This window comes from Taeniopygia guttata, chromosome 11 (assembly GCF_048771995.1).
Source record: "Taeniopygia guttata chromosome 11, bTaeGut7.mat, whole genome shotgun sequence".
Taxonomy (NCBI): domain Eukaryota; kingdom Metazoa; phylum Chordata; class Aves; order Passeriformes; family Estrildidae; genus Taeniopygia; species Taeniopygia guttata.
In genome coordinates this window covers 10856989-10884632 of record NC_133036.1, presented here as the reverse complement: position 1 = coordinate 10884632, position 27644 = coordinate 10856989, and the positions used below count along the sequence as shown (strand labels likewise).

At 56.4% G+C, this 27644-nt stretch overlaps 1 protein-coding gene across 1 annotated transcript; it reads right to left on the bottom strand.

Moving 5' to 3' along the window:
- Nucleotides 1–40: 40 nt before the first annotated feature.
- On the bottom strand, nucleotides 41–18889 carry ZNF469 (zinc finger protein 469). Its single transcript, XM_032750465.3, has 2 exons — nucleotides 18761–18889; nucleotides 41–14646 (listed from the first exon to the last, which is right to left on the bottom strand). The coding sequence occupies exon 2, from the start codon at nucleotides 14462–14464 to the stop codon at nucleotides 1802–1804; it is 12663 nt and encodes a 4220-aa protein (XP_032606356.3). The 5' UTR covers nucleotides 14465–14646; nucleotides 18761–18889; the 3' UTR covers nucleotides 41–1801.
- Nucleotides 18890–27644: the final 8755 nt, after the last annotated feature.

The following is a 27644-nucleotide window of genomic DNA, read 5'->3' as shown; positions in this document are numbered from 1 at the left end:
GACACCTCAAACATCCCACAAACATCACGCAGACAGGGAATTTCTGTGAAAATATTGGAATATATTTGAAAAGATTAATCATGGATGACTTTACAGTACCACCCCATATTTTTATCTCATACTTTATTTAACAATATTAAAGAGGCACTTTAAAAGCACACGGACAACATCATAAAACGGCGTTTCCTGCTCTCTCTCTGCTTCTCTGGACAAAATATCAAAATAAAAACTTTTGACAGAACACATTGCACCCAAGGTAAATTACCTACAATAGTTTTTTATACAATACAAAGAATTGTAAAGATACATATTAACAGAATAAAGCCTCTTTTTTTTTTTTTCCTTTTAACTCTAAAACAAAACAAAAAAATCATTGCAGGACAGACGCAAAGTACTCTGACTGTTCATATCACATCAGTGCATTACTTCACCTCCTTGACTTGGGAGTATTTCAATAAAATCTTTCCATGTCCTCATTTGCACCTGAGATTTCTTTCTGGACCCAAAAGTTCGGTTGTAGAACGTGCTCGTTTAATGTGACGTAACTTTTTCCACACTATGGAGTACCAGCACAGAGGAGCTTTTTCCCTAAAGTTGTGTTTTTTCCCCTAAAGTTGTATTTTTCCTAAAGTTGCATTTTTTCCCTAAGTTGTATTTCCCCCCTAAAGTTAATTTTTTTCCCTAAAGCTGAATGTTTTTCCCCTCGAGTTGGCTATTTTTTTAAAAATTCTCTTTTCCTGCTCCGTTTTTTGGACAGATAATCGCTTCTCCCTACCAATTCCCCTTTTTTTTTCAATCAAGGAAGTCTGTATTCACATTACAAATGAAGAATAGCACCAGTAACTGCATAGTACAAGCGGATACCTATAGAGCCACTACGTCAATACAGTAAGAGAGTTTAGAAGTGATACCGTTGAGGGCACTCGGACAGTACCGGTTTTCGCTGCGGTAAATTGGCACAGTTTTCTCGTTGCACAAAAAAAACCAAACCCACAAACAAAAAGAAAAAACCACACATGCGCACACTCACACACAAAAAAACCCCAAACCCCAAAAAACCCTAAAAAATCAGAGTTTGTCACAAGTGTCAAGGTGCAGTTTGCTTGTGGGGACGTTTCTCCTCCAGTCCCATCGTCTACAGTGGTCAAAGAGTGGCAGCATCCTCTGGAGGCTCTGACAGCCCCAGAACCCCAGAGCTGGGTCGTTCTTCTCTTGACGATGTAGAAACAAAATTCTTAGGGATGGCTGTCAAAATATAGGACACTTGGGTCTTAATTTAATTTTTTAATTGTATCATCGCTTAGGCCAGCTCCCAATTAAATGAATTGTACAGGATTATTTGTGCAAAATCTTCCAAAAAAAAAAAAAAATTTGCTTTCTACAGTGTACTGCACCTTATGAATAAGACGTCTACGGAATGAAGTTCATCTCTTCAAGTACTTTGTACAAAGATAACACAGACACAGACTCAAAAGGGTCTGAGATTTGCAAGTATCCTTATAACCTCAGCACTTCTGCAATAAAGCAATTGCTCTCGACGATTCAGTCTGCCCAAAGCGATTACAATTTCAGTTCATGAAAATCATCAGCAACATCAAAGTTCTAGCATTTGCATGATAAATCAGGTGAATTAAAGTAGATTAGTAGACACAAAGCAAACTATTTCACAGAGGCTGCAGTGCAAGTTCATTTAAGCTAGACAGAGAAATCATGCTACACAAACGAATTTAATGCTTTGATAATTTTTCCCTTGCAAACCCCATGAAAGCAGCTGAGGATCACCATAAGTCACTTCCATAAATTATTCTGAAGCATCTCTTCTTAAAGGAATTTTAAAGCTGGTTAATTTTTGCCCAAAGAGTTGGCTGAGCAGGTTGTTCTGGGACTCGGCGCTGCGGTAGCTGGCCGGGCCGGCCGCCTTGGCCCCACGGGCGGCACGGGGGCCGTGCCAGGAGCCACGCGGGGACGGTGCCGGCCCCTTGGCCAACACTTGGTGGAGGCTCTTGCCCAGAATGGCCTTCCTGCGCTTCACGTCCCCGTTGGCGTGGCGGAGCTCCCCTTTCTTCTGGTTGTAAGAGTCCAGGACCATCTTCTTCAGCTGGGGGCCCGTTCTGGGCTTGGGTCCCAGCTTGGTGCAGTGCGTGTCCCTCCTGCTGGGGGACAGGGTGGGCGCCTCGGCGTTGCTCCAGCTGCCACGTTTGAGCTCAGCGGTGCTTTCGCTCCTGGTTGGGCACGGTGGCCGGGTTTTCTTCTTCTTCCCGTCTCCTTCCATGTTCTCCCGCGAGCCGGAGCTGCTGCGGTGGCTCAAGGACTTGTGTTCTTTCTTTCTCTTGGGGTGAAGCTTGCTGGTGGCTCTGCCTGGCTCCGCGTGGCCGTGTCTCGTGGTGTTGCTGGCCACCTCATCTCTGGGCTGGTGGCCGCTGGATTTGCCTGGGTTGCCCCCTTGGTCCTTGGCGTTAGCGCTACTGTCCTTAGCTTCAGGCACGGATTTCTCCTTCCCTGAGATGGGCTGACCCTCCTCAGGGCTGCCCACACTGGGAGCAGCCTCACTACCCACGATCTTCTTTGGTGGCACTGAATCTTTGGAAGCTCTGCTGAGTGTGGGCGATGCTGTCTTGTCCTTTGGGGCCAGGGGCTGGTGGGCACCTTCTGGAGACACCGGCTTAGCTGCACCTTCCCAGGCAGAGGCATCACTGGCACTGGGGCTGCCCCATTTGTGGGTGTCTGTGGCTTGTGGAGGCTCTGCCTTAGGGGAAGGAAGCTCTGAGACCTTCTTGGCAAGTTGGAGAAAGGGGATCCCTGCCACGGCGTTGGCGTCCGCGCCGGGATCTTCCAGGATACAGGCCCTGTATTCATCTTTGTTGCCTGTGCTTGTTGTTTTATGGGCGTCGGCACAGCCATGTCTCTGTGTCAGGAGGGGAGGGGACAGTTTTTGGTTGGTGCCATGGTGACAAGCCAAGCCAGCAAGGTCCATGGGAAACTCAGGCGAGTCCAAGAAAGGAAGTGGCTTCCCATCAAAAGCTCCTTTCTCCAGCTCCTCGATGGACAGGCCAGCGATGTGGCAGAGCTCGGGGCTGCCTGCAGCAGCTGGTGGCAGAGGTGGAGTCAGGCAGGGTGGCGGTGGCAAGGGGTCAAATGGGGACTTCTCCATGTCTGCTAGGAGCTCAGAGATATCACCCACCAGGACTTCTGCTTTCACGGAGGGCTGGGGTGCTCCCAGGTCACCAGGTGCTGTTGGGAAGGAGTCAGTGGGAACCTGCAGGCTGGAGTTCCCAGCTTCTACCAGCTGAAGGTCACTCGTGGGGTCTAGATGGACTGGTGACCTCTGTGGGATTGAGCTGCCATGGTGAGCCACCTTCCGCTTCTTGCTCGGTGGCACTCCCTCCCGTAGAGATCTGTCCTCCTTCACCTTCTCCCTGCCCTCCCTGCAGGCAGCGCCAGGCCTCATGACCCCTCGGAATTTGAAAGTCTTGCTGCTGCCCGCCAGGTGCTTCTCCATGTGCCGGTCGTACTGCTCCTTCTTGGAGAAGGTGTAGTTGCACATGCTGCAGATGAAGGACTTCTTGATGACGTGCATGACGTCGGCGCAGAGCTCGCAGGCGTACAGGGTGGTGTGCTTGATCTCCTGCTCCTCCACCACGCCGTGCTCCTGGCTCAGGTGGCTCCGGAGCTCTTTGGTCTCCTGGTAGAACATGGGGCACTTGTGGCACAAGTAAATCTTCTGCAAGCTGTGCACCACCAAGTGCCGCTGGAGCTTGAAGGGTTTGGGGAACTGTTTGCCACAGTGATGGCAGTCCCGGGAAGGATCCTTGCAGTCTGGGTGCATGGGGACAGATTTTGGGGTGCTTTCACTTTTTGCCATGTGCTCTGGCGATGGGCTGGAGGATGCTTTGGAGGAGCTGGGTGCAGGCACCTTCACTTTGACGCCACTTTCCAAGGGGTCTTTCACCACCTTCTCCTGCTCAAGGGGCAGCTCCTTGGGGCTCTTGCTCTCTCTGCTGACCCCATGCCGGCCGCTGGCGTCGCCGTGCCGGGAGGACCTGCTGGGTTTCCGACACATGATGGTGTTGAGGAAGTGGGTGACGGCGGCGTTGTCCTCAAAGCATCCCGGCAGGCCCATCACCGACTTCTGCGCCTGCCCCTTGCGTGCGAACTGCGTGGCGTGCTCCCGCAGGTGCTCGTTGTACATCCAGACGTCGGAGATCTCCTTCAGGCACATCCCGCACGCCCACAGCCCGGCTTTGTTCCTGGTGTGCTTCTCCTTCAGGTGGTCCCGGAGCTGCTCCCGGGAGCTGAATTTGCGCTGCACACACATGTAGCAGGTGGGAGGAGGGGAAGGGTTGTGGGAGAGCTTGTGGAAGTCCAGCTCCCCCAGCGTCAGGAACCACTGGAAGCAGACTTTGCATTTGTACTGCTTGTCTTTGGTTTTGATGGTTATGTCCCCGCGGTTTTTCCCCAGTTTCCCATCTTCCAGCTTGCTCCTGTGCTTGCCCGACTTCGGCTTCAAACTCACAGCATTGTCCTCGCCGTGGCCAGGAAGATCCTCGCAAGGGCTGAAGAAGCACATGTCTCTCATTTTCAGCTTTGCATTGAGCATCTCAATGTCAATGGTGTGAAATTCGGGGGAGTCCGAATCCCCATTATCTTTGGCATTGTAGGACTCCTCTGCCAGGTCAGGGGGCTCGGAGTTCACTTCTTGGAGCGAGTGCTCATCCTCAAGGTCCATCAGAGGCTCAAACATGTCCTCGGCAGAGAGGCTTTCCCCCTCCTTCTCCAGACTGCCCCAGATGTTCAAGCTGGGGACGTTGTCCCCGTGGCTGTTTTGGCACAAGAAGGTCAGCATGTTGTCCTCCAGGTCAATGTCCTCCTTCCCTTGGTCGGTCTCCTCCTGGTCCAACCTCAGCTCGATGCTTTTAGATCCATCTGCAGCAGCATCTCCGCTCTTTGCCTTGCTGCCATGACACATGTTCAGCATCAGGGTGTCGTCAACGGAGATGGTCTCGTACTCGCAGGGGTCCTCCCTGGTGACACAGAAGGAGCTGGTGTCGCTGAGGTCAGAAGTCAGGCGGATGGTGAAGAGGTCCATGGGCCCTGCTGGCTGCGGGCTGACCTCGGGGGCAGGTTTGGGTTTCTTGCTGCGCTTCCCATACACCCGTGTGCACTTCCTCCGGACAAACTGGTCGTCCCTGGGGAACAGCTGGGAGAAGGTGGAATCATCGTCGAAAAAGCTCTGGAGGTCTGAGGTGGCCGTGCTGTCCCCGCAGTGCTCCCTGCCTGGTGGCACATCTGCCTTCACCCACCGCTTTGGATCTGCAGGAGGAGGGCTGGTCCCTGGCGTGGTCTGCAGAGCACCATGCCCAGAAACATTCTGGGTGGTTCCCAAATCACGGTTCTCCAGCAGCAAAGCCCCTTTGGCAGGAGCTGTGGGACCCTGCAGGGCACCACTCCAGGTCCTGGTGTCACTGCCTGCCACAGGACTGTCCCCTGTCCCAGCACCCATGTCCTCTGTGCCATCAGCACCACCATGCTGCTCTGTGCCCACCTTGCCCCATCCCTTTGCCACTTGCTCCACAAACCCACTGATCCATTGTTTGCAAGCCTGCGTGTCTTCCACTGCATCTGGATCTTCCACCTCCCCAGGACAGCTGCCCGTGGCTGTCTCCTTGCTGATCATCTCCTTTAGAGACCCCATCCTGCTGCCCAGGTCTTCCTCAAGCTCGGCTGCACAAGAGGACTCTTTGGTTTTTTGGGGGTGCTGGGCTGTGCTGGTCCTGCTGTGCTCCTCTGAGGAGATGCCACCATCTGGCTCGTGCAAGCCCCCCATGATCCCGGGCAGGCTGGAGCTGAGGGCAGCAGGACCTGTGCTCTTCTCCTGCTCACAGGGACCATCGGGCTCATTCCTGCTGGGAAACACCTTCGCTTTCCTTCGCCTCACTTTCCTGTTGAGCTGTTTCTCAGAACTGCTGTTCTCCTCATCAGGATCTTTGCTTTGGCTCCTTCTGCCCTTTTCCCCTTTCCTGACCTGCCATCCCGAGTCCAGCTTCCCAGACGCTGCCTCTCCTGATCCCCTCATCTCCGGGCGCGCTCCCTTTGCCTTCACCTCCCTCTGCAGGACATGTGTGCGGCGCAGCTCCTGGGACATCTCCAAGGAGATCACACTGAGGTCGCTGAGCACTCTGCTGACCACCTCCTGCATCTGCGTGCTGGGCTCTTTCTCCAGCTCTGGGAGTATTTTCTTGGGAATGCGTTCAACGGTGGAGGTCAGCGCCTGTGAGCTGCAGGTTTTGTCTTTGACCGACGCCTTCAGGCTCCTCCTGGGCACCTTTGGGGCTGTTTTTGATGTCCTGTGTGCAGGAATCAGAGGGGACCTGGGAGTCTTGCTGGGCTGTGGCAAACCCCCGTTCTTCACCTGGTGCTTGACAGCTTTGTGCCTGGTCAGGCCGGGCTTGGAGCGGAAAGTGGCTGAGCAAATGTCACAGGTCACTGGGAGCACACTGGGCTTTTTTCCTTTGTGGAGTTCATTTTGGGATGGGTCTGGAGTACCGCCGGGTGTGTAGTCCTCTCCTTGGCCCACACTGTTTAACACACAACCCCCAGCTTCTGCAGCCCCATGGCTTTTGGATTTCTCCCCTTTCAAACACTTTCCTTCACTCTCTGTAGTTTTGGAAAGAACAAGTCTCACCTCTGCTGCCCCTGAAAACTCATGGCCATTTAACTCAGCAGGATCAAGATCTCCAATCCTTGTAAGACCTCTGCTGATGGCAGCTGACACGTCCTGAACAGCAAAACCATTGCACAAAGCCTCTGGTTCACTTTGATGCTTATTCCCGACACGGGAGGAGTTTTCAAGCTTGTTCTCCTGGTTCAGGTTGACCTCCCTTCCTTCCAGGAGCAGAAGATCTGCTCTGGGCTGGGTTGGATAGTCCTGGGTTTCTGGAGGGGTGGAGTTAACCATGTCTGTGATGGCACACCCTTGGTTTTCTTTAAAATCCGGCAGCACAGCACCGGTGTTTTCGGGGACCTCCTTCCCAACACCCTTTTGGTGGAAAGGCGGCGAGCAGGGAAGAGAACAATCTTTCCCAGGAGGTACCTGGGGACCACCCATCTCCAAGGCAGAGCCCACCAGAGCATCACCGTGCAGCAGAGCGCAGGGTCTCACTGTCCCCTCTCTTCCAGGTGATCCATAGCTGCCCAAAACACCATCAGGGAGGTGATGAGGACGCTCCTCAGCCGCTTCCATCGGCACAGCCCCGCAGTGATGCAGCGAGGGAGGGAAGGCAGGTGTCCCTTCCCATGTCCCCTGCTCTGCTGGGCTCACGGTGTGATGGATGTGATGGCTGCTGGCCTCAGGAAAACAACTCTTTGTGATGAATGAGCTTGGTGTGGCAGGCAGGGAGGAGCTGTATTCCTTCTCACCCGGGAGCTGAGTGCCTAAACTGGGGACCTCTCCCCCCTCGGCCCCACTGCTCTGCAAGCATTTGAGGTCAGAATATTTGGCTGGTGAGAGCAGGCTGGCTGGGGATTCACCTGTGTAATCACAGCCATGGAGGGACAACTTGCCATTCCCTTCTCTGGGAACATCTGCACTGACCGTGCTGGCTTTTATCTCCATCCCCAAGCTGTGATCCTGGTGGAGATCCCCCTCAGAGGGACCAAAGGGGCCGACAGGACTCATTGGAGCAGTACCCGGGTGCTGTGCCCCCTTCCCCACCCAACTCCTTTCCAGCCTCTCTCCCTCTTCTCTGCCCAGCATTTCTTCCTGGAGCAAACCACGGCTGGGGTGGGATTGCTCGTGTTTCCTAAATGCCAAGGTCGTCGTGTTGTTATCTCCCTCCTGCTCTTCCCTGAGCTGATCAGCTTTCCTTCCCTGCCCTGGCAGCGAGGTCGCCGCGGTGCTGTTGGGTGGTGAGAGGTCATTACGCTCCTGGGAAACACCATCTGCAGGGATATTAATGTCCCTCGGCCCTGGGGGTTCATTTGCTAAGTGCTGCAGCTCTGTTACATTATTTTGCAGCTCCGGCTTTGCCGACGTGGATTGTTTTGCACGGTAAGAGCCCTCTGCGTCCAACACCTCCAACTGCTCACATCCACTGGGAGAAAGCACCTCTTTCCCTGGAGCAGTGATATTTCCAGTGCTGCTTCCAGTGGGGAGATCCCCTTCCCCTTGGGTCTGATCTGCTCCTTCCAAGGCACCGCTGCTCCGCTCCTGGTGCTCCGTCTGGATGTGGCTGGTGGCACAGGGGTGGCTGGGGGCCAGCAGCCCGGGGAAGCAGGGCATCAACAGCTCCTCCTCGTTGTTCTTCACCGTCCGGGCGACGAAGAGCTGGAGTTGCTGCAGGGGGTTGGCAGAGGTCTCCTGGGATGCCCCCATCATCTCCTGGGAAGGGTGGTTGCTCTCCTTGGGCACACTCAGCATCTCAAACAGCAGCACTTTGGGCTTGCTGGTTTTGTCACTGGCTCCAGGGCTTTGATAGGTGTTGGGACTCCTCTCCCCTGTCTCCTCCACCAGCGCAGGCCCATCACCACCCCCTTGGAGACCCACAGCATTTTTCACTGTTTTGGGGGGCTCAGTCCTGCTTAAGGTTTTTTCTTCTGTATCTGGGACCTCTTTGACATGAGGTGAAAAGGCAAGATCCAAGGCTGGGGTGGGACCCTGCTGAAACCCAAATTGGGGTTTAGGGTTTGGAAGATGGGCATCAAACTCCTCCAGCTCTGCAGGATCCGTGTCTGCTTTCCCCAGCACAGGGAAGCCCTTGGCATCACACTGGCATGGCAGGGATGGCAGGGGGTCTTTGGTTACTTCTGCTGCACCCATGGTCTCGGGGAACACGGAGTCGGTGACAACAGGAGGGTTTTTTGTCACAGGGCTGGCGTAGATGGGAGCCTCTGTTTGGTCAGTTGTGCTTGAGCCAGGTAGCCTGCTGGAAGAAAACCCATTTTCCATCTTCCTGAGGTCTCTTTCCTCGGTGGCTGCAGCTCCCTGGAGTTGCTCACTGCTGTCTTTGGTGCAGAAATGGTTTGTGGCCAGCGGGGCTGGGTCGCACATCCCAGTTTCCAGCGAGCCCAGCTCCAGCGGGCACGGCCAGGGCTCCCTGGGCCTCTCGTAGTCCTCATGGGCAGTCACCACGTCTGACTTGTCCCCTGCCAGCCTCTCCTCCACGCAGAGGCTCGACCTGCCCAGCTCAGCTGCCAAGAACAGCCCTTTCTCCTGGCCTGCCTCTGGCTCTCCCTGGGAGAGCACTGGGAACCTCTCGGCCTCCTGTGCTCGCGGGTGGACAGCCACGGAGGGCTCGGCTTTCTGGAGGGTGACCGACACCTCGGTGTCCAACTTGCTGGTTTGCAGTTGGCTTTCCAGCTCCGTGACCAAGCGCTTGATCTCCAGCTCGTCATCTGAAATGTTGCCCATGAAGGTGACGTTGTAATCCGCCATCCGGTCTGGCAGCGGCAGGGAGAGCTGGCTGCCGGGGACAGCTCCTTCCCCGGGGAATTTCTTGGTTGGTGGCTTCTCCACGGAGAGGCTGTGGAACTGGGTCATGTCTTCTGGCAGCATGGGAGCCACGTCCTCCATGAGGGACCATTCCTTCTCCGGCAGGAAGGGTGGGTACGGCTGCTCGAAGGGCAGCGGCTTGCGGGGCGCGCTGCCGGGGCAGGGGAACGCCGCCACGTACCCGTCCTTGCTCTCGTACGGATCGAACTCGGCGACGGGCAGCTCGCCGAATATCGACGAGGAGTCAAAGCTGAGCGGGGAGGACACTTTGCCCTGCGGCATCTCCGCGGCGAAAGGGGAGATGCTGGAGCGTTTCTGCTCGAAGGAGCTGGCGCTGATGGCATCCCGGCATAGGTACATGTCATCCATGTGGGAGGAGCCCAGCGCTGCGGGCTTTGGGAACAAGTTGTCCTCGTAGTGACCGGGAAGGCTTTTGGGATCAAAAAACGCGTTGTCACCGCTAACATACGGATCGGGCGTCTTGGCAGTGAGCATCATTCCCACTGCATCTCCCCCGTAGGTGGGAGCAGGTGTGGGATAATCCTTGTGACTCTCACAGAGCCCCTGGCCCTTGGTGAATTTGATTCCTGCTTCCGAGCAGGTGGCACTCCCGCGGCCAGGACTCGATTTGTTACCGCTGTGGGGTGGGACAATCACCTCCTCTGTGTGGTATTTCAGCCCTTCACTTGGGAAAGGGGCAAACTGGTCCCTCTGGTGGTCCACGGTGAGCTCAGGAGAGCCCTGAGCCTGCAGGGTGGGCTCTCCTGCCTCACCCGGGAGCTTTGCTGCTCCTCTGGGCTCTTCCACCCCCTCCTTAGAGGAGAAGCTGGCAGGGCTCTGCCCTGGGATGGCCGTGCCGAGCATTTGCCTTTCCTGGGGCTGCGGTGACGGCTCCTCCTTTGCACCATCCACGGCAGCAGCATCTGGTTCAGTACTCGGCCGTGTCCTGGAGCCTGCCAGCAAAGGTTTGGCTGAGCCAAACCTCCTGCTCCCCCTGGCAATGTCCTCTTTGCTCTCCTGGCTCGTCCTTGGGCTGCTGTGCTGGGGAGGGCTGAGGGGAGTCCGTGGCGCACGGGCTGGGCTGCCTGAGCGCCTCCTCCTCTGGGTGCCACCCTTGTCACCAGCCCCACCAGCGCGGGGTGGGCTCGTGCCCATCTCTCTGGGCACGCTGTGGTTGCTGCCAGCAGATGAGTGGCTGCTCCTCCTTCGGGCTCTGGCGGCACAATCCTCTTTCTCAGCATCCTCCTGACTCGGGACATCCCCGTCCTCCTGCGCCTCCCTTTTCTGACTGTCCCTTTTCCGGCCGTAGCTCCAGGCTGGATCTTTCTCTCTGCCTCTCTTACTTCTGCCCAGGCGTTTCTTGCTGAAGCTGTACTTGCTCCTCCCCACGAATCCCACGCCACGCTTCTTCCTGCCCCGGGGCTTGCTGCACTCTGCCCCCTCCTCATCCGAGTCGGACACGTAGTCGTATTCCCGCAGCCTGCCCTCCTTGGTGGCTGCCAGTGGCCTCTCGGTGGCCTGGGGCACGTGGGCCTGCTTGCTGCTCTTCACCTGCAGCTTGTGGAGCTTGTTCTTCTGCTGCACGATCTTGTGGATGAGTTCCTTGCTCCACGTCCCGCTCCGGGGCTTCCGCTTCTTCATGTCCTTCATGGAGAACCGCGGTGGCTTGGAGCTCTTGCTGGCGATGCCTGGCCCCACCTCGCTCCTCATCGGAGGGTCTTGGCCGAGCTTCCTGGGATGTTTCTGGATGGAGGTGCTGGCTGGTGGGATGCTGTTCTTCCTGCCTGCCCTCAGCCTGGCTGTCCTCTCTGCTCCTTCTGCCATGGGATCCGGCTCCTGCGGTGCCACCCTCCGTGCCACCCTCCCTTTGTGAAGGTGCCGCTTTCCTGCCCCTCTCTTCACCTGCTCCCCGCCTGGGTGGCCATCTTCACAAAAACAGCCAGCCTTGGCCTCTCCTGCTGCCTTCTCCTCCGCTGCCTGCTTGGATTTGCTCTCCGAGGCCGGGCCCTCCTTGGCCTTGTGGGCCATGGCCCCGGCAGCCGCCTTCACGCCCGGCAGCTCCTCGTCAGCGAACACGTCGATGAAGCTGCTGTCGATCTCCGGGTTGTCCGACTGGTACCCCAGGCCGTTGAGGGCCTCGGTGATCAGGCTGTCCAGCTTGGCATCGTCGATGTCCAGGTCGGAGGCGCTGAGCGGGAGGGAGCTGGCGGCCAGGCCGTGGAAGAGGCCGCCCTTCAGAGCATCCTCCTTGCCCTCGCTTTTGCCTTCCCCGTCCAGCAAGAAGTCGTCGCTCTTGTTCAATGCCAACAGATGTGCCTGGGGGTCTGGAGAGAGCGCCAGGCCGGGGGGTTTGGGAGGCTCTGCTGGGAGAGCTTTCCGCCCCTCGGCTGCCCGGGCAGCGTCCCTGGGCTCTGCCTGGGCAGCGGGGTGGGAGGCGCAGAACTGGCGGTGCTGCAGGAAGGAGGACAGGTTGCTGTAGTTCTGGTCGCATTGTCTGCAGGTCAGCAGCACGTCCAGCTGGTCCAGGCTGGCGCTGCTCAGGGAGGAGGCCAGCAGGTGATGGGAGGAGTAGGGCGGCGGGGGCTGCTCCCCGTCCAGCCCGTCCGAGCATCCTTTGGCCGCCTCCCCGGCGGGTTTGTGGAACGGGCTGCCCGGGCCACATTTCAGGAGGCTGTCATCTTTCAGAGCATCCACGGGGAAGCTGAAGGACTTGACAGAGTCCGGGGGGTGGTAATGAAGCGAGCTGGGACTCAGAACCTCGGAGGGGTGGAAGGCTTTGTTGGCATCCTTGGTGTGGCAGGGGTGCTGGAAGAAGGGCGAGGGGGTCAGCGCTCCGGACATCTGGCTGTCCTCAAAGCTGGGGTTGAGTGGGCTGCTGGACATGGGGGACAGCGACGAGCAGGTGCTGCCACACGTGGGGTTGGGGACAGGGGACGGCAGCGGGGACTCGCCAGGGGAGGCAGCTGCCAAGGCTGACGGTGGCAGGACCAGCCCTGAGCCTGCCGAGCTCCTTGAGGGAGGAGGAGGAGGAGCTGCTTGAGCAATACCGTAGAACAGGGCTTTGCTTCTCGAGTCGCAGGCAGGAGACCCCGGTTCCTTCCCACTCTCAAAGGAAAAAGCTCCCGGCCCGCTGGGATCTCCCCTCTGCAGGCTCTCTCCCGATAACAGCTTTTTGCTGTGATACCCCGGAGAATTGCTTATGGGGGGCCCTTTCTGGGCTTTCCCGCTGCCCTGCCAGTCCGACGTGCCCAGGGGGAAGGGGAGCTTCTGGCTGCTGATGTGTCTCGACAGCTCCAGCCTGTTGGCACCGGGCACTGCAGAAGGGAGGTGCATCTGCTGCCAAGGCAGCCTGGCATTTTTCTGCCTGTGCTGCCTCTGCTCGGGGCCAGACTGGCACTCGAATGAGAACTGGTTTCCAACAGGGTTTGAATAAGGTGCTGAATTCTGGTCCATGGGAGAAAACGCCTTCGTGGCACCTTCCCAAGCTTGCACAAGCCGGGGGTGGGTGGGTGCCGTAGTGGGAACGCTCGTCTCGAAAGGCACGGCTCCCGCGCCGCTGCTGCCCGCGGGGGAGCTGCAATAGGCCTTGCTCTGAAAGTGCACTTGGGACAGGGAGTTTGGTGCCACGGTCCTTCTCAGGGGGCTGCTCTGCGCCAGCAGCCGCGGGCCGGGGACGCCGTCCTTGGCCGAGCCTTGCCTCTTCCCCACCGGCTTTGGCGCGGCAGGCGAGTGTAAACTAGACGGAAAAACAGCTTGGTTTTCTTGGAAAGTGCTTGGGTTTTGGTCGATAGCACCAGACGACGGGAGAGCACCAGTGGGGTCGGCGGGATGCTCGGCCCTGCCCTTGCAGCAGGACAAGGGGCCGTGGTGCAGCGCCGGCGGCGGCGGCGGGTGCAGGAAGGGCGGTGGCGGCGGAGGGGGCACGGGCAGCCCGTACAGCCGCCCCTCGGGGGCCACGCTCTCGTAGGAACCCCCAGCCCCGAGCGGCTCCTCCGGCCACTCTCTGGGGGACGAGTGGAAGGCGAAGGCACCAGGGGAAGCCAGCTGGGCGGTGGCGGCGATTCCCACCTCCAGGTACTCCTGGGCGGCCGCACCGCTGCAGAGCGGCTCCTTGCCCGCCTCGTGCCGCAGCTGGCACGGGAACTGGCACGGCAAAGCCCCCAGGCCGTGCACAGCGGCTTTGCCACCCTCGCAGAAAGAGCTGGGCTTCTGCACCGAGATCCCGTAGGTAGCACCGGCGAAGCTTTTCTCCGGGGAAGGCCAGGACTCGGCCCGGTTTGCCTGGAACTCCAAATAATGTAGCTGCCCATGGGTGCCGGGGCTCTTGAGGGGGATGCCGGCGGCGGGGGGCTGCCCCTTGGGGCCGAGGGAGGGTCCGGGCTGTGAGGTATAACTGGTGGGGGTCCGGCCGCCGGCGGGGTCGGGGAAGCAGCGGCCGAAGGCGATTTCTTGCGGCCGGAGCTCGGCGGCGTGCCGGGCGATGCCGGGCACATGGAAGCGGCAGCTGCCGCCCGCGGGGGTCACCTCCGGCTTCTTCGGGGGCGTCACCTTCTGCTGCGGGTAGGCGATGCCGATGGTGGGGCTGGGCCGGGTGCCGGCGATGCTGAGCCGGTAGAGCTGCTGGTGGCCCCGCTCACCCTTCCCTGAGCGCCGGCTGCGCTCCCGGGCTCGCCCCTTCCCCGGCGGGGACAGGGCGCTGCCCTTGACCTCTCCCCAGGTGCTGTCATTGCCGCCGAATTTGGGCTTGCGCTGCAGCGATTTGAAGTCGATCTTCCCCGCTTGCTGCGGCCGGATCACGGCTTCCCGCTGGCTGTGGGGCTCCTTGTCCTTGGGGCCGGGGAAAGGGGGTGTCCCCTCCCCGCCCGGCGCCCTCCCATCCTTGTCCCCGCAGCCTTCGCAGCCAAAGGCCTTGTCGGGCTCTTTGGGGCCGGCCTCAGTATCGCCGATGGTGTAAACATGCTGGGTCTCTCCAGTCATGATACCGAGGTGGGGACAAGGCTACAGAGCCCCGCTGTCCCGTCCCGCTGCGATCCGTGCCCCGCTCACGGGCATGGTCCTGCGCCCATGGGCACCGCTGCGGGCAGAGGGGCAGCAGCGCCCCGGGGCCGGGCTGCGGGCGGGTCCCGAGGGCCGGCGGGGCTCTGCCGCATCCTTCACACCTGCAGCCAACAGGAGAGAAGAGGGGAAGGCTGGGGGTCAGTCAGGGAAGATTTTGGCCCCTTTTCTTGGGCTGAGGTTGGAGGAAGGGGCATCGCAACCCCCCCGTCCCCCGGGGTGAAGCCCGGCAGCTTCGGGCCCTTCAAAGGATGCTCAGAGCAGTTCAACCGCCGGCAAAAGCTGCTGAGGAAGCACTTTTTTACCTCCTGGGAAAGCTATTTCTGGGTTACTTCTTAGCAACATAAGCAGAAAAAGATGACAGAAGAGCTCCACCTACGGATTAGTGGGAAGGGCTGGCGGGATGGGCTGGGAGAGGCAACCCTGGGAAGGGCTCGCTGTCCCCGTGTCCCCGAGTGCCCGTGTCCCCGTGTGCCCGTGTCCTCCTGCTCCGTGTCCCCAGGTCCCCGCTGATGGAGGGAAGATGAAGGGAAAGGTTTTTGTCCCCCTGGAGCTGCCCCTCATCGCTCTGAAATCCCTGGAGAAAGGACTTCACCACCCTCCCTGCGAACTGCCCTGGAAATTTTAGATGTTATTAAGGAGGTAAAAGCAGAAAAGCTGAGTCCCGAATTTCCCAGCTGATTTTACAACCCAGACCTCGGGGCGTTGGATACGGAGCACAAGCCAAGCGCAGCCTTTTAAAAGGCGCCACCAGGATTTTATATGAAGGAGGTTTTAACAAAAAGAAGGGTAAAGTTTTGCTTTAAAGAGTATTTTTTTTTGTTGTTGTTGTTTTTAAAGAGAAGTCTGCTGGAAACAGTGAGGGTTTTTTCCTCCTGCCTCGCTGGAAATGTTTCTTTACCGTCTGCTGCAGTGGGTCAAGGCACAGCACTGCTGGCAGGGGGTGAGGAGCAGGAAATTCAGTTTATTCCTCTCCTTCTGGATGGAATTCCCACAGATCCCAACCCCACTGGGTTCGCCCATCCTGCCCTGGAGTGACCTGAGCACAGAAGATTTTCCAAGGAAAAGGGCAGCACCCTGCATCTCTCCAGGACCCCACCTCTCCATTCCCACCTGGAATCTGTCGGGATGAGCACCCAGCACCCCAAACGCTGCATTAATAACAATATTCGGGATATTGTTATTAATATAACAATATATTATCATTGATAATATATTATAATTTATGATATATTATTAATTTAAAAATAAATAAACTAGAAACCCGAGAGGGGCGGCTGCATCCCCCCAGCTGCTGCAGGGATGCAGCAGCGCTGCCCTGGCTGGTGGGAGCTGCCAGGCCTGAATTCCTCCCCAATTTCACACCCTGCCGAGTGAAAGGGATCCGGGGCCGATAGGGTGGGAGCCGAGCGTCGGCCAAAGCTCACACGCGGCCCTTTGGCACAAAGGGCTCTGCTGGGAAAACAATGCCCCACTTATGCCTCAGCCAGCCACAACTCCAGAGCCCGCTCGCTGCTGTTTAAATTTGCAAAGGCTCCTTGCCAAGATAAAATACCCAAGGCCAGCGCTCGCTACATTATCACAGTCGGGCTTTTCAGCCACATAAAGGAGCCTTTTTTTTTTTTTTTCTTTTTTTTTGTTGTTTTTGCGAGGGAAAGGCTGGTCGGTGCGGCTGGAGAGCCGCAGGATTTGCACGGCAAAGGTTGAAGGGGTGCCAGGAGACACAAACATCCTGCTCCCTGTGCTGGCAGAGGTTTGGGGATGGGAACAGCAGGGCTGGTGGCACGCAGGACTGTGCCACTGCTGGTGGCACCCACGTCCTGCTGGCGGTGGCAGAGGTGGGCAGGAAATGGGTGCGGATTTAGGATTTACCCCACGCAAATCACGGATGGTGGCACAGCTACAAGGGTGAGGTGTCAATTAGGGATTTGTTGGCCAAAATCTCCCTGCCAGGACTTGGGGGTCCTCTCTCCCTGCCTGGGGGTCCCTCCTGCTGGCTGTGGCTCCGATGGGGCAATCGATAAGGAGGGCTGGGTATATTGATTTAAATCGATAATGCCCAGGCAGCTCCTGCATCCATCCCCCGAGGGGTCACGGGCCTGCCACGGGCACGGTTCACCCCCCGTGGGATGGGGAATCCAGGGAAAAAAGGAAAATTGGGAGGTGCCCTCAGTACCAGGCTCCTCCATGGGTTAGCACTGGCATCACTCCTTGGATTTTGGCATTTCAGCTCCTGGAAGAGGAGGTGGAAAGGGATGGAACAGAGGCAAAGGGAGTTTGGCTTTTTAAAAAACCCACTGCGATTATTGCTGCGGGCAGAGCCATCCCCACCTGCATTGCTGCATCCTGCAGGGGGCTTGGAGCATCCTCCCTCTCCTGCAGCCCCTTGGGGACAGGGGACACGGCCAGCAGCGGTGGCAGCAGCCTGGCTGGCACGGAGAGCCACGCCTGGCACTCTCTTGGCGGGGCAGGTCCCAGCGTGCCAGATTTTGTGATTTTGTGATTCACCTCCGGGTGCCTGCGGGGTAGGGCTGAGCTGAGGGTCCCCGAGCACCCCAGAGCTTCCCAATCCCCCCGCACCAGGGGGACCACAGCACCCCCATCTCCTTCCCACGGCAGAAAAGCTGAGATCCCACCCGTGGCTGATGCGGGATGTCCTGCAGGGACCACACCGTGGGGAGGGCAGAGCAGCGCCAGGGGAAGGATGTCCCCAGAGTAAACCCCCCCAGAACGGTTGTGTGGGCAGGAAAAAGCCAAAATCCCACAAGGAAAGGGCAGCCCCGGCTGTAGCAGGGGGAATGAGTGACCCCTTGGCATGGCAGGCACAGGGATGGGCAGAGCCGGGCTCAGAGCCGGGCTCAGAGCCGGGCTCAGCCTCTCTCTCCCCTGGCTGACCTTGGCGGGTCGGTTACTCGCGGTGACTCAGCTCCATCTGGAAATCAGCCCGATAACGCTCTCCCCCCGCTTATCTATCGCTCCTCTATCGCCCGAGCTGATTAGGCGGGCAGGGACTGTTCCTGCTCTGCCTCTGGCCGGTGCCCAGGGCAGCCCTGCTGGGGTTGGCACACCTGCAGGGCTCGGGGAGAGGGGGGGCTCTGCTGGAGGTTCGGTCCAGGTGAGCTCAGGGGCTCCAAGGGGAACAAACCTGTCCCTGGGACAGGGACAGCACCCAGGGAGTGGCTGGAGCTGTGCCAGGGCAGGTTTAGGGTGGATATCAGGGGAAGGTTCTTCCCCCAGAGGTGCTGGCACTGCCCTGAGGCTGCCAGAGCTCCAGGAGAGTTTGGACGGCACTGCCAGGGATGCCCAGGGTGGGGTTGTTGGGGTGTCTGGGCAGGGCCAGGGGTTGGATCGATGATCCCTGTGAGTCCCTCCCAGCTCAGGATATTCCATGATTTCATGGAGCTGCTGTTGTCACAGCCAGGAGTGTGGCAGCTCAGCTCAGGGATCAGGGACAGGCGTGGGAGTGGGTGGCTGGAAAATCTCAGGGTGCCAGCTGGGTGGCAGCTGCCAGGGCACTGCCCTTCGCTGTGCTGCTGGGAGGGGTGGGGGCACATTCCAGGGCCTCAAGGGGCTCCAGGAGAGCTGGGGACAAGGGATGGAGGGACAGCACACAGGGAATGGCTCCCACTGCCAGAGGGCAGGGCTGGGTGGGATTTTGGGAAGGAATTCCTGGCTGGGAGGGTGGGCAAGCCTGGCACAGGTGCCAGAGCAGCTGTGGCTGCCCCTGGATCCCTGGCAGTGCCCAAGGCCAGGCTGGGCAGGGCTTGGAGCAGCCTGGGATAGGGGAAGGTGTCCCTGCCCATGGAAGAGTTTTAAGGTCCCTCCCAACCCAAACAATCCTGGGATTCCATGAGGAGATCCCACACGGAACCCCCTGGCTCTGTGGGCTTTCAGTGGCTTCATGTGGTGACTCTGAACACACTTTGTCCCCAAAAAGAGGCTTTTAACCCCTGCCTAAAGGATCGAAATCCCACCCAGATGGATCCATCCCACCCAGCATGGCTTTGCCTGGAGCTGGGAAAAATCCCTTCCCTTCTGAACGGGCCCCTTCTCCAGTCCCTTAAACTCCTTCCCTCTTGCCACTGGGCAGCTGCAGGGCCAGAGAAGGTCCCTGAGTGTCCCAGCAGCCAGAGGCATTCCCAGAGCCCATCTGGGCTGGGGAGGAGAGTTTGGCTCCCAAAAATAGCCTCTGAGCCCGTGCTGTCAGCTGGCCCCTACCTTGGCACCCTCCGTGCTCAGCTACTGCCGGCTCTCACTTTCACCTCCCATGAAAAATGGATTTCTTGGCTGCAAAGGAAAGAGAAAAATATGTCAGGAATCTGTGGCTGTGGTGCTGCAGCGTGTGGGGAGCTCTCAGTGCCAAAAGAGGGGGGATTCCACCCCAAAATTCCCATCCTGGCCATGTCCAGGCGGGTGGCTTGGACTGGGTGCTGCGGGAATGAGGGAATGGAGGAGCTGGATCCCATCTCCCCCTCTGCTGCATCCCTGCAGAGCTTCTGCCCTTGGGGTGCTCCCTGTCCATGAGCCTGAGAGGCTGGAAATGATGGAGGAGGAGGAGGAGGAGGAAAGGGGAATTGAGGGTGGCCAAAGCCCAAAGCCCAGCCCTGGGCACACTCTGGGCACAGGGAGCTGCCAACCCCTCCCAGCTGATCCTGGCCCTGCCATTCCCAAGCCTCCCTGCCCCCCAGAGGGAGCTTTTCCCCAAATTTGGGTCAAGATGGGGATTTTAAGGGCTCGCTGTTCCCTCCTTGCCAGCCCCAGCTCCAGCCTGGAGTTGACCCCTGCTAGAAGAGGAAAACTTGGATCACATCCTGGCACATCACACCCACCCTGGGCAGAGAGAGAAAAGCAGGATCAGGGCTCTGCCTCCTGCCAGGACACGGGGCAGCAGTGGGAGCATCACACCCAGGGGCAGGGGACACCTTCCAGGACCCTGTTCGTCCCCAGGGAGGGCAGCTGGGCCTGGGCACTGCAGCTGCTCCAAAGGGACAGAAAACCTGGGGGATCTTTCCCACAGAGGGAAGGAGCCATATCGTGGCACTGAGAGCTTCAAAAGGACCTTGGAAGAGAGGCTGGAAAGTTTTTGGGGACACAGACACACAGAGGGACACACACAGGTACAAAGGGACACATGGACACGCTCCTGGATGTTTCTGGTCTGGCTGTGTTGGTGCAAGAAGTGGTTTCCAGCGGGTTTTTCTGGCCCAGGGAAGCTGGAACGTTGTTCAGAAAGTTTCTTTCCTGCTCACAGTGATCCAGAATTGATTTGCTGGCTCTGAGCAGCTCTGAATTTCCAGACTTTCACTGGGGGTACAGATTTTGCAGAGTCCTAATCCTTCCTCACTTGTCACAGAGCAGGAGGAGGAGGAGGAGAGACTGAGCCTGGCAGCTCTCGGGACACCCCACGGGATGTGGGGGTGTCACCAGCTGCTGGCACCAGCCACAGGCTCGGCTCCATGCCCAAAGTCCCTTCCCAGCCCCGAGGCGCTTCCAGAGGAGGTTGCACGTCAGGGATGTGGCAGGAGGAGGTGGCTGGGCTGGGGGGTCAGGAGGTGACACCAGACAGAGCCCAGCCCCAGCTGGAGGCCACCCCAACCCCGGCATGGATGGCTCGGGGTGGGCTTGATTTATTAAAATAATATGGATATTGATCTAGTACCGATATCCAACTGTGATGGACTTTCTAACAGTATAAAGTCAGAAAGTGCGCGTTTATTGTGTGTGGGATCTCCCAAATCCACACTGCCCCTTCCAGGTGATTACAGAGCCCTTTTATCCATACAAGTACTGAATATCCAAAATACAAATGCATATTCATCATTTTGGTACATCCCATTCCTCATTTCAAAAGCCATTCAGCATGTGTGGTTTGTCCCTTGAAATGGGTCAGTGTCCCTTTCATGGGGAGGGGTCCCAAAATGAGGAAGTAAATTAAGTCTTCCTCGTTCTGACCTTTCTGCCTTTTCAATGCCAATATGACAAATGAACTCTTGGTAGAACTCCCATTCCTTGTCTTCAGTTGGTTTCAGAACAGAGGAGGCCACAATTGTCTCATGTTCCTAAAAGCTCTTTGTCAGTTTATATTCTTCATTATAAACCCAGCTAACTAAACATTGTGCTGACAAGCAATCAGTTATTAGTTAACTACTAACTCCTAACTTCATCAAGGCCTACTTATTTATCAGTATTATTTAATTAACTCTAGTAAGGCTTATTTCTAACTAAAACCTTAGCTCCTCTAAAATCTCTAAATTCCTTAAATTTACGTTTCAGGCTGACACCCTCACTGCCTGCTGTCTTCTTCTTTATCTCTGCCCAGGGCTGCTGCTATCTTTTATATGATATATTACGTGTTCCATGTTTACAGATTTTCCCCAATACCTACTACCTATGTTACAATGTGCTTTTCTACTCTAAACCAATCTGTGAGTGCCAACATCACCAAGAACATGGGGGTAAGGAAGAAGAAGGAGGAAGAACAGGATCAGGCCCACTTTCCTCCATCTTAGAACTCCTGACCCCCATGTACAAAGTAAAACCCCCTGTACAGGTGTTAAAACCCCCCTGTACAACACTAAAAAATTTTCCCCTCTAATTTGTAATTACTTCTACTATAATATCTAAACTTTTGTGACTGCTTATTCCACCTTCAAAGTTGGTAACTCATTCCATGGCTCAAACCCAAAATCACAGCTGTTTTCAGCTGCTTGCCAGGGTCTGAAATGCTTCTGACCAAGGCCTGGAACCTCCAAAAATGTCTGAGGGACATTTTGAGTTCCGACAAGCCGGGATGTGCCGGGAGCTGCCAGGTGGGAGAAATCCGGGTTGGATCCACACGTCCTCCCCGGGGCAGCAGGGGCAGAGGCAGGAGCTGCGTCCTCCTGTGCTGCTTCCCAGCCAGAGGCAGCTCCCAGATCCCCAAAATAAGCATCTGCATCCCCAAAAACCCAGAGACACCCGAGTCCCCCCACCCCGAGCCCGAGGCTGCGCTGTTTAATCTCCCTGGGGATCAGCAGCGGGGCTGGGGCTGACAGCAGCATCTTTGTGGGGCTGGAATAAAGCCTGACTTCTTCTGCCATTTATTTAAGGAATATTAATCTTTCATTTTCCTTCTAAATGCTGCTGTTTGCTAAGGACCTATCTGTTACCTAAGTGCTCCAATAAATCTTCGAAGGTAAAATTACATGTTAGATGCTGCCAGAAGGGTACATTTAAGAATACTTCCTAAATTATCAACTGCATTAATCTTAATTACTTGGGTAAAAGTAGAGTCTGGCATTAGGGTGGACTAAATTGAGCGGGTGTTTGTTTGTCTTTATCATAGCACATATTTGAGATCATTTAACAGAGCCCAGATAAAAGGGGCAGCCGGGGGCAGAGCAGCTGCCTCATGGAAATGATGGCTCTGGGTGACAAAGAGCAGCTGGGAGGGGACCCTGGGGTCCCTGGGATGGCAGAACCTGCCTGGAGCACGGGGAACCCCAGCAGAAATGTCCAAAAAATGCAAATGAACTCCTCAGACACCGGGCTGGGTGATGAAGGAGTTTTACCTCATGGAGAGGCAGGATGGGGAATGGCTTGAAACGGGAAAAGAGGAAGTTTAGATGGGATGTTGAGAAGGAATTCTTGGCTGGGAGGGCGGGGAGGGACAGGGATGGAATTCCCAGAGCAGCCATGGCTGCCCCTGCATCCCTGGCAGTGCCCAAGGCCGGGCTGGACAGGGCTTGGAGCACCCTGGGGTGGAATGAGACGGGTTTAAGATCCATTCCAAGCCAAACCATTCGAGGATTCCCTGATAAAGCTGGAGGGTTTGGTGTCCCTCGGGGTGCTGGGGCAGTGCAGGGCTCTGGGAGCAGCTCATCCCTGGTGATCAGCCCCCGTCCTGCTGGGCACAGCCAGAGCAGGAGGCACCACGTCCTCTGTCTGAGATTCTCCCAAATTTTCCTGCTTATTTGGACAAGGGCCCTGGCTCTGAGATGAGCACATCCCTCAGTTTTTGAGGGCCAGAACTGAAATGAGGCAGGGCTGGAAGTGCTCCCTTTCCCTGGGCCTTGCACAGCTATGACACATTCCTGATGGGAAATGTCCCCATCCCCAGGGCTGCCTCACTTGGGCACATTCCTTAGCCAAGAGGGAATTGCTGAAGCCAAAAGGGAGGGTTTTCCTCTCTCTGGTTCACTTTTGTTTTAAATGTGAGGAAAATTTGTCCCCCATGCAGGGGATGCTGAGGGGAGCTGCTGGCAGGAGGGGAGAAGTGATTCCGTGCTGCTGGAGATGGGGATAAAGGATGGATTTGGGAGAAGGGGAGCTCAGAGGCCACACCAGGACCATCCACACCCCAGGGCATGACCAATGTCCTGTGATCCCACATTCCCTCACCCACTATCCCAGGATCAAGCCCTGCTCCGCATTTCCCTCCCGTGACCCCCAAAAAAGGGAGAAAAAGGCCAAAAATCCCAGGCAATGACAGCATTCCCAGGCTAGTCTCACATTTCCTTCCTCCCAGCAGAGCCTGGGTCTGCTCCAAGCTCCCCAGCCCTGGTCAAACCGGGACAGGAAACCCGAGAGCCATGAGCAAATCCCGGGATTTTCACCCCAGCCCCGTTTAGCTCCCTGTCCTTTTGGCACCCCGCTCCTCAGGGGTTCTGCCTTGGGGCACACACACACACACACACAGATCACTGGCAGAAATTAATTGGCTGCCTGCAATTAAACACTGCAAGCTTCAGCTGGGGTCAGGGCGTGAATGGGATCACAAATCCACAAATTCCTTTGGCTGCTGGGAGCCCCAGGAGTGGGAGAGGGGCAGAGGGAGTCACTTCCCTGCAGGTCCCAGGGACACAGAGGGATCAGCAGAGCCAGCACAGGGAAATCCTGGTGCTCCCTCCTGAAGGGATTCAGAGGCCCAGAGACCATCCAGCTGGGATGGGGCTGATGGAGAGGCAGGATCTCACCTGGGCTTGGAGGGACCATGGGAAGAACAAGGACCACAGGCAGCACAAAACCACGGGAAGCACAAGATCCATAAGTGTCACAAGGACCATGGGAAGCACAAGGATTCTTGGTGGCACCAGGATCATGGGTGTCACAAGGACCACAGATGGCACAAGGACAATGGGAAGAACAAGATCCGTAGGTGGCACAAGGACCATGGATGACACAAGGGCCACGGGAAGCACAAAATCCAAGGACCATAGATGGCACGAGAACAATGGGAAGAACAAAATCCATACGCGTCACAAGAACCACGGGAAGCACAAAGATCACGGATAGCACAAGGACCATGGATGGCACAAGGACCATGGATGGCACAAGGACCATGGATGGCACAAAAACCATGGGAAGCATGAGAATAATAGGAAGAACACGATCCATAGGTGGCACAAGGACCATGAATGGCACAAGGACCATGGGAAGCATGAGAACAATGGGAAGAACACAATCCATAGGTGGCACAAGGACCATGGATGGCACAAGGACCACAGGAAGCAGAAGGACCATGGGAAGAACAAGATCCAAGGACCACAGATGGCACAAGGATCATGGGAAGAACACGATCCATAGGTGGCACAAGGACCATGGATGGCACAAAAACCATGGGAAGCACGAGAACAATGGGAAAAACACAATCCATAGCTGGCACAAGGACCATGGATGGCACAAGGACCACAGGAAACACAAGAACAATGGGAAGAACATGATCCATAGGTGGCACAAGGACCACGGGAAGCACAAGATCCACGAGTGGCACAAGGATCATGGATGGCACAAGGACCACAGGAAGCAGAAGGACCACAGGAAGCAGAAGGACCATGGGAAGAACAAGATCCAAGGACCACAGATGGCACAAGGATCATGGGAAGAACACGATCCATAGGTGGCACAAGGATCACGGATGGCACAAGAACAACGGGAAGAACACGATCCATAGGTGGCACAAGGACCATGGATGGCACAAGGACCATGGATGGCACAAGAACAATGGGAAGAACACGATCCATAGGTGGCACAAGGACCATGGATGGCACAAGAACAATGGGAAGAACACGATCCATAGGTGGCACAAGGACCACGGATGGCACAAGAACCACTGGAAGCACAAGGACCATCACGGCACAGACCAGCAGCCCCAGCATGGATGCTCTGAGCCCAGCCACCCAACTGGTTGGGATGACCCTGTCACCCCAGAATCCCGGGATGAGCCCATCCAGAGCCCATCCTGCCGCCTCAGATCCCTCCCGTCCATCCCAGCGCTGCCCCAGAAAATCAGGATGGTCCCGTCCAGCCTGAACCAGTTCCCACAGGATCTGATAGGAGGGGACTGCTGCCAGATTTGGGGGCTTTTAAGCTGTCAACTTTCCTATAATTATTAGCAATGTTTTCAATCAGTTCTCCTCTGAAATTTGCTTCGGAAAGACAAGATTAATGAGCATTTCCTTTGGGGATTTATTGCACTGTTAATTATTCTCTGCCAGAAATTTGGTGCAGAATATTATCAGCTTTTTTTTTTTTTTTTTTTCAATTAAAAGTGATTATAATTTGCTCTCTATAAAAGAAAAGTGGATTTCAAATACAAATATAATATCCCCCCTTTCCTGATTAAGTATAATAGTCAAGTGATGGAGATAAAAGTAGCCGGTGGCTGTGGCAGGCCACGTTGTGCAGACATGAACTTGGTCCCCCCTCCCCGGCAGCACTTCCATCCCTGCTGGGGTCCAGTTTTTTGGGATAACGGGATTCAGAGAGGCCAACTTGTAATTGATGGAGTTTTCCTGCAGAGGGAAGCAAAGGTGTCTGAAAGGAGCCGCCAACGGTGCCAACTTTGGGCGAGGGGTTCGGGGAGGAGGAGGAGGAGGAGGAGGAGGATGGGGATGGGGAGAGCCGGAGTCCCCTGCTGGGCTGGCTCTAAATCCAGGTTTAACCCGGGTTTAACCCCGGCCTGTCCCCTGCTGGACTGGTTCTAAACCCGGGTTTAACCCCGGCCTGTCCCCTCCTGGGCTGGCTCTAAACTCGGGTTTAACCCGGGTTTAACCCCGGCCTGTCCCTGCTGGGCTGGCTTTAACCCGGGTTTAACCCTGGCCTGTCCCCTGTTGGGCTGCCTTTAAACCCAGGTTTAACCCGGGTTTTAACCCCGGCCTGTCCCCTGCTGGGCTGGTTTTAAACCCAGGTTTAACCCAGGTTTAACCCCGGCCTGTCCCTGCTGGACTGGCTTTAACTCCGGTGGGTACCACATCCCGGGGGGAGCTGCAGAGATGGAGAAGGGAGAGGAGCTGTGGGGATTTGGATGGAGAACGACCTGGTTTGGCTTCCTCCAGCTGGAGCTGCTGCCCAAGGCCAAGTTTGCCATCACTTCTCACACTGGAATCCAGTGGAAGGCAGGAGGGATGTGCCACGCAGGGAAAAGTTTAGGAAACGGATGGATAATCAAACCAGGACCCTCCTGCATCTGAGCTACAAACCAAACCAGTGCCAGAGCAGAGCCACAGTGGGGGAAAACTGAATTTTGGGAAGCAGAATCCCAAAAAGCCGTCCTGCCGCAGCCCCGCTGGCCGGCGCTGAGCGATGCTCTCTGTTCTCCACGGGAGCAGCAGCGCCCGGGGCCAAGAAAAACGCCCGGAGCTATAAAAAGTCCGGGGAACAGAGACACATTCATGGGCAACTTCAAGGATGCTGCTGCTGCAGCATCCAGGGAGCAGCCCCGGGCAGTGCCAGCCTGGCCCCGGGGGCTGCCAGCCTCACCCAGCCGTGCCAAAGCTGTGGAAAACCGGGATGGGTTCGCACACCCTGCTGGGTTTGGAGTGGAATGAGCTGCGCTCAATCCCGGAGTGTTTCCCATCGTTTTTTTCCCCCTCGGTGTTCCCGGCTCCCTCCAGCCCCAGCCTGGGTCAGGTTTGCTCTGGCACATGCCTGGAACTTCAAAGGGCCAGGATGGAAAACCATTCCACCCAGGGATTTCCAGCCTTTCCTGCTGCTCCAGCTGCTGGGTGGCAGATGTGGGACATGGCCACATCCCTGTGCTCCAGCCACCATCCTGGAGAAACCTCTCTGTGCTTCTTCTCCTGCTGCTTTTCCTGCTTTTCTGCTTCCCCAGGCCCCATCCCGGCCGAATAATGCCAATATTCACGGCCCAGACAAATCCAGGCTCTGTTTGCTCCCAGGAATGTTTTCTCCAGAGACACTCCAGGCGACAAAATCCCCTTCCTCACGCTGCTGGATTTTTCTTTCATCAGGCAAAAATAAAAATGAGCCGAGGGTTGAAGAACGGCATCCTGTCAATATTTTCATTTTCCTTTTGCTGAATGAGCTGGAGAAGCTCTTGGAGTCCAAGCCTGCTTCTGCTGTGTTGCTCCAGGTACTGCTCCAGGTCGACATCCCTCTGTAGGGATGCAAAACAAGGATTGGGAATTTCCCTCCTGCTTTGGGATGTGGTTTCCAGGCAGAACAGGGAGGTTTTAAAGCATTGCCTCAAAAGTCTGAGGAAAGGATGCTGCTGCTCTTCCCACAGAGCTGAATCCCGCTGCTGAGGGATGCTGAGTGGGAAAAGCAGAGAAATGAGGGAATCTGGGAATTTCCCCCAGCCTGGGGTGAGCAGCACCACCAGGGAATGGGATCCATGTGACTCATCCCTTTCCTCATCTTCAGCCACTGAAGGAGGAACGAAACAACCCAACCCCCTGGGAGTCTGCAGAAAAAGGGATATTTTTATATCCTGGCTGGAAAACCGAATTCTTCCCAACAGCGACAATTAAAAACAATCAACACTAAAAAAAAAGGTGAAAACCACTCATTAAAGGTTTCTCTCCAGCCCTCCAAGGCAGGGAGGAGAGGGAAGAGGGTCAGGACATCACTCCCTGTCTGAAGGGCCACACTCATCCCAGGAACATTTTTCCTGCCCACAGAAATAATCCCAGACAATACCTAATCCCATGGACACCCGAAAGGATTCCTTTCCCTCAGCCCTTCAGCACTGCCACCAAACCCCACATATTTTCCCAGTGAACTCACAGACCAAGAGCATTTTTTTCCCTTCACCTGGAGATTTAAAGCTCTGGAGATTTAAAGTCTCTGAAATATACTTTTTTTTCAGGGAAAAGTCACGTGG